The 12,547-nt window shown below is 41.0% G+C and overlaps 1 protein-coding gene across 2 annotated transcripts in view; it reads right to left on the bottom strand.

The window, feature by feature from the left end:
• Positions 1–786: 786 nt before the first annotated feature.
• The window catches only part of DLST (dihydrolipoamide S-succinyltransferase), a 29,878-nt gene continuing 18,117 nt past the window's right edge, over positions 787–12,547 (bottom strand). Inside the window, exons 11-15 of one of the 2 annotated variants that reach the window (XM_058162361.1) lie at positions 12,368–12,498; positions 8,222–8,295; positions 4,949–5,032; positions 3,177–3,344; positions 787–2,013 (exon numbers count right to left, since the gene is read on the bottom strand). In XM_058162361.1, coding sequence (XP_058018344.1) covers positions 1,879–2,013; positions 3,177–3,344; positions 4,949–5,032; positions 8,222–8,295; positions 12,368–12,498 — 592 coding nt within the window. In that variant the 3' untranslated portion in view covers positions 787–1,878. Of the gene's footprint in view, positions 2,014–3,176; positions 3,345–4,948; positions 5,033–7,113; positions 7,188–8,221; positions 8,296–12,367; positions 12,499–12,547 lie in introns of both variants that reach the window. The other variant, XM_058162362.1, reaches the window with a different exon arrangement.

The raw sequence follows: 12,547 nt of genomic DNA, 5'->3' as shown, positions 1-12,547 counted from the left end.
AACAACTGGAGCACAAGGACTTGTGTGAATCTTTAGAAATGTTTGCCACCTCCACAAATAAGGTTTTCAAGCCAAGGCCTAGGATGGGCCGTACCAGAAAAGCCACACTGATGGTACAATTCTAGCAGTGCTCTTTGTCCAAGGAATGGCTAGCTTTGGCACATGTATGAAAGTGGTCATGCTGACCGGGCCTGTTACAGAGCATACATGAATGCTGAATGGACAAGTTATACTACATTTGAATCAAGGGGAAAATCTTCTCCCTCAAACAGAAAATGGAAAGTGGTTCTGGTGAATCTTAGAAAATGTTTTTGCAATATGATTGATTCACTTAATACTAAGTGAATTTAGAGTACAGTATGTGCTAAATAGTGCCTAGATTAGAGAGAGTGGCATATTATTTTTCTAATCATGACATTTTTCTTCATGCATGTATATAGTTCATTATGAATCTCTAAGACTAACAGTGATTTGTTGGACTAGTAGCTAAGGGTTAGCATACATAAGTCAAACACATTACAAGTTTATTTGTTCATGTTAAACAGAACACACTAATTAGGCCATATTTAAATTTCCTAGGGAAAAGCCAGTAAGTCAACACTTAAAATATTCATTTATTTTACTTTTGTGACATTTCAGCAGCCCAAGATTTCTCACTTAATTAGCTCATCTGGTTAGATTTTGGAGCAAGTGCAGCAACAATTCTCAAGAGCATTTAATTTCCCTTTTATGAAAAGCCGGAAAAACTTCTAATCGGCAAAGTGAAAATCAGAAACGACACTCATGCATAATTTCTTTGTTTTATTTTGTTTTAAAATCTGTTGTTAAATATTTTAATTACAAGTTCTGTGCAGTGGGCAAGAGTAATAAACCCTGCAGGCACTAGCAACCCTCTTACGCAACAATACATGTGCACACTATTGTACTAAGGATATGTCCCCATGAACCAGCAGTCTTATGTCAGGATATATGCCAGAGACACTCGAGTCCCAACTCACAATACTGCACAATCAGGCCAAACCACTGTAGACAAATAGCTGAAGAAGTCAATCAAGGAGAATTGGATGGAATTTAGGACAGTTGTGGAGATCACCCAGTTTGAATCGGTCTCAACTGTAAGAAGGGACACCAATTCTGCCTTATTCAAAAGTAGCTCTTAACTTTTCCCAATTTGAGTTATTCTATGATCTTCCTGTTCTTAGAGAACTGGGGCAGAGAATTCTTGAAAGTCATCCTTAAATTGCCTGATGCCAATAGAGGCTATAAAAAAGTTTTTTGGGTCACAGTCTTAATATCAGAAGTGCCTGTAAAAGCCAAAAAAAAAGGCCATAAAAATTGGGTAGGAGGGGGTACAATAAATATCTGCTTTTTATTATGGAGGTGGTAAGACCAGGCATTGCATAAGGAATCATGGTAGACAACACATCTCCCCTGTTTGCAAAATATAAGTCGTCGTGTTAAGCAGAGACCCAGCAGCAATTTATCTCTTCTGGCATCTTGCCCCAGAGAATGAATTAAAGCTGAAATTTTGTGCAAGACCAGGTTAGGAGGGAAACTCTAGCTAAGAAGCAAGTAGTTTCTCCTCCTGCAATAACCTTAGGAAAGAGGCAAGGTTAGACCTAATTGGATTGGACGAGGTGGTCAGGAAGGATAGGCTATACACGAATAGACCAGGACAGCCTTTGATTTATTCTGGGAATAAAACGAACTCTTCAGAAGAGACCGTCTCTCTTAAATTTCCTTTTAAAACACCTCTTGCAACTAGGGAAGAAAAAACTGGAATGAAGCCCTGCTGATTCCTCAATGTCCTCTGTTTTATCTGCTGGTGCTGTATCCTTGGTCTACTGGATGGGGTGAGATAGGATGTGCTGTGACCCTTTATAGGTCAAGCAGCAGAACTCGAGGATCTTCTACCACAGCTTTGATCTTGCGCAGGAAAGTCACTGCCTCTCTCCCATCAATCAACCGGTGATCATAAGTCAGCGCCACAAACATCATTGGTCGCACCTCAACCTAAATTAAGAGAAGTTTCACTGTTAAATTGAATATCATTTAGTCTCTGCCTCGACTTGTTTCACTTACTGTACTTTCTCTATGCTGCCCAAGAACCTCAAGTGCCCTTTGAATCAGCCCCCTTCCCAAAAGTTTGTTTGGCCCTTTAAGCAAGCCTCAAAGACCTGATTCTTCTGTACCAGGCACTTGGTGCTTGGAAGAAGAATCAGGTCTTTGTAATTCTTAATTCTTTGTATCTTGCCCACAGGGCATTGCTTTATCATTCTTCCTTTGCCTCTTTTTATGTTTTTAACCCTTAGTAAAGTAAATAATCCCAGGTTTTGAATCCTTATCAGAATTGCCTGTTAAGTAGAGGGCTATATAAACTGAATAAATGTATCTCTGACTTCTTGGCAAAGAATTTGAGCTTTTAGTAAACCCAAATCCTTTTAAAATCACTTATAGCTCAAAAGAATTCTCTGAACGTGGTTTTGTTTTCTGAAATAAGTCACAAAAGTCAAGATTTACAGTTACAATGTCTTTTACACTGTTTGATTAAAGCTAACCATTTTTTCCCTTCCTCTCAACTAAAGAATCTTATCAACATTAATATAACCAAATAGGATATACTTTTCCATGAGCAGCATTGAGGAGCTTGAAATTCATCTAGATGGCCATTTAAAAATCCTCTCTACTGCTAAAAAAAAGAAAAAAAAAGAGCTACATAAGAGCTAAACATGGAAAAGGGATTTTCAGCGACTAGGGTAATGTAAAGATAAAGTTTCTCCTCGCACATAAGTGCTAGTCGTTGCCGACTCTAGGGGGCGGTGCTCATCTCCGTTTCAAAGCCAAAGAGCCAGCGCTGTCCAAAGATGTCTCCGTGGTCATGTGGCCGGCATGACTCAACACCAAAGGCACACGGAACGCTGTTACCTTCCCACCAAAGGTGGTCCCTATTTTTTCTACTTGCATTTTTACGTGCTTTCGAAACTGCTAGGTTGTCAGAAGCTGGGACAAGTAACAGGAGCTCACCCCGTTACACGGCAACACTAGGGATTCGAACCGCCGAGCTGCTGATCTTTCGATCAACAAGCTCAACGTCCTAGCCCCTGAGCCACCACATCCCTTTCAGGGTAATGTTAAGACATCCCTTAAACAATACTTTTAAAATATTGGAGGCATACCTTGCCTCCAATAGCAACAGGCCTGTCAAAGATGCCATGCATGCCCAAGATAGCAGACTGAGGAGGGTTGATGATGGGTGTTCCAAAAAGAGATCCAAATACTCCACCATTGCTGATGGTGAATGTACCACCATCCATATCCTCAATGGCAAGCTCATTCTTGCGAGCCTGAAATGAGATTAAAAAAGGACCACAAATGATTTATGCTGGAATATTAAAAAGAAAACCAGAAAACAATAGTGTCTGGGTGTCAGCTCTCAACAGAAAAAACATGGACATTACAAATACCAGCCCTTATCTGACCAAAGACAATGTGTTACTGTCTCACCTTGATCACTAGTAAAATACAGTAGTCCCTCTTCAAAGTTCACAGAGGCAGAGAATTTGAAAACAAGGTATTAGAAACAATAACCAAAAGTTCAGAAGACCCCCTACTAAAGGTTCTGCAAGCTAAGCTGTATGAGGAATAGTTAAAAGGATCAGGGCACATACAGCAGATGAGATGATTGAGAGGAAATTTAGCATTCTTTAATTTCATGGCCAGAATCAGTGGCTTGGAACGAGATCTTGAAAAGAACTTCCTAAGTGTATAAACTGTCAGCCAAGGCAATGAGGTTCCGTATGAAGTAGTGGGTTTTCTTTCACCAAGTTATCAATGCTTGATGATCATCTGTTAGAAATTCTATGGCCGGATCCTGGACTAAACAGAAGGCTGATTTGTGGGACATGGGTTTTTCTAGTACAGAGCATACACACACAATATTAAGAATGATAAGGATTAACTGACATAACCTTTCTGGATATGCAAAAAAACCACTTAGGTACATATGGTTCTACTATCTGGAAGAAAACGATCTGTTCCTGATATGGGTATAGTTTTAGAATAGTCTGGCAGGATCAGTTTGGCACCAGGCTAGAAACCAGAAAACCAGGAGTTTTACTTCAGCCTTAACTATGAAACCAAGCTGAGTCATCTTTGGTTCACTCTCCCTCAGCTCAATTCATTTCACAGGGTTGTTGTTATGGTGAAAATGGAAGGAAGGGGGAGAATTAGATATGGTAACTTAACCACCTTGAATTGTTCATAAAAAATTAATAAAGGTGGGATATAAATAAATAAACAAACAAACAAAGAAGAATAAAATAGGTTTTATACTGGGCAGGAAGACAAAAAATGTTATTCTCCACACTTGCAGACTTTCTGGAGGCATCATTCTGGCTAGTCTTCAAAACAAAATGCTGAACTATCCAGATCAGTGATGGCTAACCTTTTTGCCATCGCGTGTCAGGAGGCGGGAGTGGGAGGGCGCGTATGTGTGCCCACACCCACGATTCTATGCACCCAATCCCCACATATGTGCGCGCGATACCCCTCCCCGGCATGTGATGGCCCGATAGGCCCGTTTCTCTCTCTCACCAACCTCCATAGCTTTTCTAGGAGTCTGGGGAGGGTAAAAACGGCTTTCCCTACCCCCCGGAGGCCTAAAATGGCCCATTTGCCAACTTCCAGTCCCACCCATGCATGCCATAGTTCGCCATCACGGACCTAGATGCTTATTGGATCAATTAACAATGGAAGAATGTCTTATGTTAACTGTAAAGGTTAATGAAGGTAGAGAATACCCAGATAACATTTGTCTTGTCCTCAACTTGCTGAATGTGAATTTTGATTCTGTTACTTTCAATTTCTGCAAGCTACATTCTATTTTTTTATTTCTAAAACAACATGTGATTCTACTGTCTCTTTTGAAGATCCCTTCAGAGTGATTTACCTTCTCTCCCAGCTCATTGATTGCACGCTCAATGTCAGCAAAATTCATCGTTTCTACATTTCTGATGACAGGAACCACTAGACCCTATGGGAAATAAAAACCACTGAGTAACCAACAGTATTAATATTTCCAAGAAACATAGAAAAAGCTAATTAAGGCGCTGCAATTCAAAAAGCTTTTCTAAAAAGATCTCAAACTATAAGTGCTCATTCATATTCTTAGTACGATACAGTATGTTTAATATTTTGGATTTAACATTGAATATATCTCATGTTAGATCAGGAGTGCCAAACTAAATTTCATTGAGAACCGCATCAGGTTCTGTTTGAACTTGGGGGACCGTGGCCAGCTCGACGTCATTCGTGTCGGGGGCGCCTGTGGTAGCCCAAGCGCTCGCCAGAGAAAAAGGACTCCTGAGCTCCATTTTTGGCTGCAATGGCCTCCTGCAAGCCTCTGGCCAGCAAAAACGGAGCTTGGGAGGGCCCCAGACGTTTTTGCTGGCAGAGGCACTGTGGGCCAGTCCTTTGTTGTTTCTAGGGCAGCCCGGCGGCCCAGATCTATGCACCCCGCAGTGTTTGACACCCCTATGTTAGACCATGGCTATATTTATCTGTAAAGGCAAGGCATAACTATAACTTATGAATGAGTAACATGCTGGCACATACTGCTAGACTGCTCCCAACAGCAAGCGAGTCATGGACTTGAACAACTGCCCTGTGGATTTACTGTGAAATGCACACTGGATATTGGGGTTTCTTAAGCCAGAGAGAAGGAGCTAAGTGAGGAGTAGTCAAACAGAGTGCAAAACTATAAGAAATTAGGTTTCTACCACCATGGAGTTTTGTCCAAAAACTACTAGAGTTAATCCTTGATGTACAAATGTAATGGAGCCTGCCAATTACATTTGTTACCTGAGGATTCCTAGGAGTGAATCACATAACTTGACTGTGATCACTCCCTGCTTTTGCCCACACATTTGCTAATCAAATGTATGGGTCATTAAGTGCACATAAGGTATCTCAGGTTGGGGAAGGCCATGGGGGCCTAGCAATGGAACAGGCCACCTGTTTCAGACCACCCAAGGCCTCCCCCACCCACTGTGATACCTCATGATCCCTCCCCTGGGGTCCCCACAAGTGCTCCCCCACACCATCCTATGGCACCGGGTCACTTACCTTGTGAAGATCTGTCTCCTCTCCAGCCTCTCTGTTGCAGTTTCTTTGCTTGCAGTCTCAGCACGAAAAGCATTTGCAAGCTGATGTGATTTTGGGACAGCAAAATCGCATTGCTTCAAGCCTCCCATCAGTTTGCAAGCATTCTTCGTGCCGAGACTGGAATGGCACAAAAAGCATTTGCAAGATAATTGGAGGCTTGAAGCAACGCGATTTTGCTACTCCAAAGTCTCATTGCCTTGCAAATGCTCTTCAGCTGGACCTGATAGAGGCCTTGGTTCATAGAGAACAGAGGCCTACACTACTGTAGTGCGAGATCTCGTGCTACTGATCTCACACGATCTCGCATTACAGTACTTTAGGCCTCTGTTCTCTATGGGGCAAAAGGCTTTGCAAGTGAAAAGGCCTTCCCTCTGTTTGCAAAGCCTTTTGCAGCGGATCTCATGCAGGCCTTGGTTTGTAGATAACGTAGGCCTAAAGTACTGTAGTACAAGATCAGTAGTGTGACATTTCGCGCTACTGATCTCATGATTTCAGACTACTTTAGACCTCTGTTTTCTGCAAATCCACCAAAGCAGGCAAAGGAACTGACAGCTTGCTAGATCGTTGCAAGGTAAGTGAGTTTCCACAGGCACAATGGCTGTGGAGTGCTGGCGGGAGGAATAGGCAGGGCGAATGTTGCAGTGCCTCTGCTGTCGTTTATAAGTGTCATGGTGCTGGAATATTCATAACTGGATCATAAGTACTGGGGGTGGGCAGGCTATGTCATACCTTCAAACAGTCGCTAAGTGAACTGTCATAATTTGGGGATTACCTGTATGCGGTTCATCCCTGTAACCCTCCTTCATCTGTCACTGCAAAGTAAGACGACGTCAATAGGCTCAGCTTCCATTTCATAAAGCCAGCCTTGGTTTACTTCTATCCCCGGCAACTCCTTTTTCATAAATTTGAGCGATCAACTGGCCAGGTGAAAATTGTCTACATAATACCTACCCTAGGAGTTGCCACTGCAACACTGATATCCACATATTCTCTGTATACTATTTCTTTGGTTGTATCATCAATCACTAAATTGAAAAAGGAAAGTAGGTGTTACACAGAACAACACCAACAATCAAGACTCGATTTAGAAGAACTACACAATAATGAAAATCAAGGCCTATCCAGTATCTTTCTATTTGTTGCGAATTGGTTTCTTCAGTTTACTTGAAATACTTCAAAGACGTATCTGTGAATTTTAATTTTAATTTCACTTAGTTTCTAATTTTTTTCAGCTGAGTTTCACCTCATCCCATTTCTGTATTACTTATCAAAGACTTGGAAAAATGTGTATGTATTTCTGGATATATTTTTCTTAACAGACTGTATATCCTTTCTACAACACATTTTTGCAATATTCCCTAATGCAAACTTGTCTGTGTATGCCAAATAATATTTTGGGGTCAATTAATATAATTGGAATTTTGACAGTATGCTATAGTGCTCTTAAATATAGTTACTTTTGGAGTGTGGCTTATTGGTTCATGCAATATTTTCCATAATAACTGTGTCCCACTCATAAGAAAAACTTCTTACCAACTAGTAAGCTACTGATTTTAATCATTTTAATATAAATATAAAACTATATCTCAGCCAATCAGAGCACAGCCAAGCTCCCACCCAATCAGTTCAAACCCCACTAGCAGTTAAAAGGAACTGACAGCTTGCTAGATCGTTGCAAGGTAAGTGAGTTTCCACAGGCACAATGGCTGTGGAGTGCTGGCGGGAGGAATAGGCAGGGCGAATGTTGCAGTGCCTCTGCTGTCGTTTATAAGTGTCATGGTGCTGGAATATTCATAACTGGATCATAAGTACTGGGGGTGGGCAGGCTATGTCATACCTTCAAACAGTCGCTAAGTGAACTGTCATAATTTGGGGATTACCTGTATGCGGTTCATCCCTGTAACCCTCCTTCATCTGTCACTGCAAAGTAAGACGACGTCAATAGGCTCAGCTTCCATTTCATAAAGCCAGCCTTGGTTTACTTCTATCCCCGGCAACTCCTTTTTCATAAATTTGAGCGATCAACTGGCCAGGTGAAAATTGTCTACATAATACCTACCCTAGGAGTTGCCACTGCAACACTGATATCCACATATTCTCTGTATACTATTTCTTTGGTTGTATCATCAATCACTAAATTGAAAAAGGAAAGTAGGTGTTACACAGAACAACACCAACAATCAAGACTCGATTTAGAAGAACTACACAATAATGAAAATCAAGGCCTATCCAGTATCTTTCTATTTGTTGCGAATTGGTTTCTTCAGTTTACTTGAAATACTTCAAAGACGTATCTGTGAATTTTAATTTTAATTTCACTTAGTTTCTAATTTTTTTCAGCTGAGTTTCACCTCATCCCATTTCTGTATTACTTATCAAAGACTTGGAAAAATGTGTATGTATTTCTGGATATATTTTTCTTAACAGACTGTATATCCTTTCTACAACACATTTTTGCAATATTCCCTAATGCAAACTTGTCTGTGTATGCCAAATAATATTTTGGGGTCAATTAATATAATTGGAATTTTGACAGTATGCTATAGTGCTCTTAAATATAGTTACTTTTGGAGTGTGGCTTATTGGTTCATGCAATATTCCTAATGCAAACTTGTCTGTGTATGCCAAATAATATTTTGGGGTCAATTAATATAATTGGAATTTTGACAGTATGCTATAGTGCTCTTAAATATAGTTACTTTTGGAGTGTGGCTTATTGGTTCATGCAATATTCCTAATGCAAACTTGTCTGTGTATGCCAAATAATATTTTGGGGTCAATTAATATAATTGGAATTTTGACAGTATGCTATAGTGCTCTTAAATATAGTTACTTTTGGAGTGTGGCTTATTGGTTCATGCAATATTCCCTAATGCAAACTTGTCTGTGTATGCCAAATAATATTTTGGGGTCAATTAATATAATTGGAATTTTGACAGTATGCTATAGTGCTCTTAAATATAGTTACTTTTGGAGTGTGGCTTATTGGTTCATGCAATATTTTCCATAATAACTGTGTCCCACTCATAAGAAAAACAGGTTTCAAATGTGCACCGGCGTATCATCTCGTTTGACATACTGTGTCAACAGAATTTTCTACGTGAAGAACACAAGAACTCATTCAAAGAGTGTTCCTTTCCTGGTCCAACACTTTAAAGTCACAGGACATCTTGACTTTAAAAAGACCAGAACTATCGCCAAACTGAACACTTTAACAACAGAATAATCAGAGAAGCCATTGAGATAGTTCCTCAGCATGACTTGTGCTTAATGCGTCGCCTACCAGCCATTTGAAACTGCCTATTGACAAACTGGTCCTAACACGAGGAATGACACCAGACCCACATTCACGAGGTCCACAGGATGTCACCACCACACATCCACCCAGAAAGCACACCCAAACCCACACTGATCAGGAAGCACGACCAAGGACCAGAAGCCAGACCGCAGCTGCAACATTAGCCATTTCAAACCCTCCAATCCATACATGCAGCAGACTGACACCCACTATGAAGATGTAGCACCACCAACACGAAGCCAAACAACAGCAGTGCAGCTCACCAGCTCAAATCCCCTGCAGCACAGATTAGACTGAGCACAACCAAGCCCCCACCAACACAGGACACACCCCAGCCAATCAGAGCACAGAAAACCCCATCCAATCAGAGCACAGCCAAGCTCCCACCCAATCAGTTCAAACCCCACTAGCAGTTAAAAGGAAGAAACAGCTGCGATCACACATTGCTCCCAGAAGCACGGTTGAAGCCTGAAGATGACGAATGAGACTTCGTCGAAACGTCGCCAAGACACTTCCAATTTTACACGGGAGAAAACCCGAACAACCAAAGACCTATATACAAACACCCGTGAAAACCTCAGAAAACAAATATATATATATATATATATATGTGTGTGTGTGTGTGTGTGTGTGTGTGTGTGTGTGTGTGTGTGTGTGTGTGTGTGTGTGTGTGTGTGTGTGTATATATACACACACATACATACATACATACATACATACATACATATATATCTCCATATACACACACACACACATATATGTTTTCATAGGTTTTCATGGGTATAGGTATGTAGGTCTTGATATTTTCGGGTCTTTTCCCATGTAAGGGGAAAAGACCCAAAAATGCCAAGACCTACACACACACACACACACACACACACACACACACACACACACACACACACACACACACACAGGAAAACAAAGGGGGAAAAATCTGCCTCTGCCTCCCAGCAATTTACCTCCTTACAGCAAACAGCAAACAGCCTGGTCAGCTTCAACACAGCCTGATTTAGCATAAGCAGCTGATTGGCAGTTGGATCAGCCTCCCAGAATACCGTCTATCGGCTGTTCGCCGCCCATCACTGCTGCCGCCTATTGCTGCCTGTGCGCGTCCTCTTTTTGGCCTCCGTGCACCGTTTTTGGCCCATTCCAGGCAGTGGGGATCGCTGCTGCTGCCTGGAACGGGAAAAAACGGGACACGTGGAGGCCGAAAATGGGAAGGAAGTGCAGAGGTGGTGATAGGCAGCAACAGTGATGGGCAGTGATGGCAACCAGCGATAGTGATCCCTGCAGCCTGGAACAGCTGATAGACAGTATTCCGGGTGGCCGATCCAACCACCAATCAGCTTCTTATGCTAAATCAAGCTGTGCTGAAGCTTGTCTGCTGCAAGAAGGTAAATTGCTGGGAGGCAGAGGCTGAAGGGTGGGGGCCGGCAGGTGGGTGGGACTTCAGCAACATTCGCTGTATAAGACACACAGACATTTCCATCCACTTTTTTTTGGGGGGGGGGAGTGCATCTGATACACCAAAAAATATGGGTATTTCAAATATATCCTATTTTTAATGCAGATTTCTAATTTCATTACAAAATTCAGAAAATAGCAAAGTTCAGAATAAAGCTACACCAAGAAATCCTAGGAGTATAGTAGATAAGTTGAAACTGGAGTGGAAAGTTGAAAATACATCCTGGAAAAAGGCAGGTTAAACCGTTCTGTGTTGTTACTAAAAACATCATGAGCCCATGAAGTCACAATGTGTCAAGCTTCTCTCAATTCATTTTTTAAAAAAGGTCTTGCAAAATCTGAGTTTTATGATTTAAAAAAATTTTCTCCCATCTTTCATACTGGATGAATATAACTATTACCAGTTATTAATTTGGGAACGGTAGTTATCCCAAGTCTCAAAAAAGAAAATTTGAGGCAACACATAAAAGAATTTTATTCCAATCTGGAAAATAGATTGTAGCTGAAATATATCCTGCTGCTTCTTCCTTCTTTCAAACTGCTCCACATTTTTTGATCGAGCATAAAGTTTTGTCTTATTTAAACAATGTTTGAATAAAGTAAGGAATAGCAGGGCAGAGCCTGTTGGCATCCATTATTTCTTACCTTATTCAAATCATCAGCCAAGTGAGACAAACCTCTGTCCCTCTTCTAAGCCTTCGGTACTTGCTAGAGAGCTTAGAAGACAAGTAGAGTTTCTTTTCACTTGTGCAGCAGTTTGGAGATTGGAAGAAAGAGCAGAAGAAAATTTAAAAATGCATGCTTATTATCATACATCTTGCCCTTTTGTTGGGGCTCTCAGTAGTCTCCCATTCCAATTATTGAAAAGGGGCTGCAAAAGAAAGTCTTGCAGATTCATTATTTCCCCATACTCTAGTACAAATGAGAGAAACTCCTGCCTCTTTTCCAAAGTTGAACTTTCAAATTAGAAGCCAAGGGGGTAAAGCCTTATGGAAAAGAAAAATAGAGGCAAGGTAGGAAGCCAAGTTAGGACTGCTGCAAATCATGGTGAAAAAAACATGTTTCCACAAATCATAGTGGAAAAAATAAGATTCTGCACATCATGGTACATAAGTAAGTTAGGATTTTCTCAAAGTGGGAGAGTATCCTCTCAGAGGATATAGTGGCAGCCTCAGGAAACAATCATTTCCTAATAAAACCATCCTCATTATTATTGACGAAACGTCCCCAGATGCAAATCATTCCCACTTTTTCATCCCCACTTTGATTACTCTTTTGCTGAGAAAGGGTTTGTTTTAGCACAGGGATTATTACCTAGCAAGTCCAGGCGACTCAATCAGTAATATAGCAGCAAAAGAAGTAATTACAAAGAGGGCTAATCCCAGCTACGTATATACTTGGTTTGTCTTCTACTCAGAAATATAAGCCCTGGCTTCTTACCTGCATTCACAACAGGCTGCTCTTGCAAAGCAAAGGCTGCAGCTTTCACAAAGGCAGACATAAAACCTAATTTCATACTGTGCTTCTTCAGGAAGCTGTCCCTGTGCCGGGCTCTCATTTCCTGGATGTTACTGCAAATATCATCATAAGAATATTTACCACAAATTTTACAAAAGATTT

The sequence above is a fragment of the Ahaetulla prasina genome, chromosome 1 (genome assembly GCF_028640845.1).
Source record: "Ahaetulla prasina isolate Xishuangbanna chromosome 1, ASM2864084v1, whole genome shotgun sequence".
NCBI lineage: Eukaryota > Metazoa > Chordata > Lepidosauria > Squamata > Colubridae > Ahaetulla > Ahaetulla prasina.
Note: the sequence above shows the minus strand (reverse complement) of the source record. Positions and strands in the feature narration are given on the sequence as shown.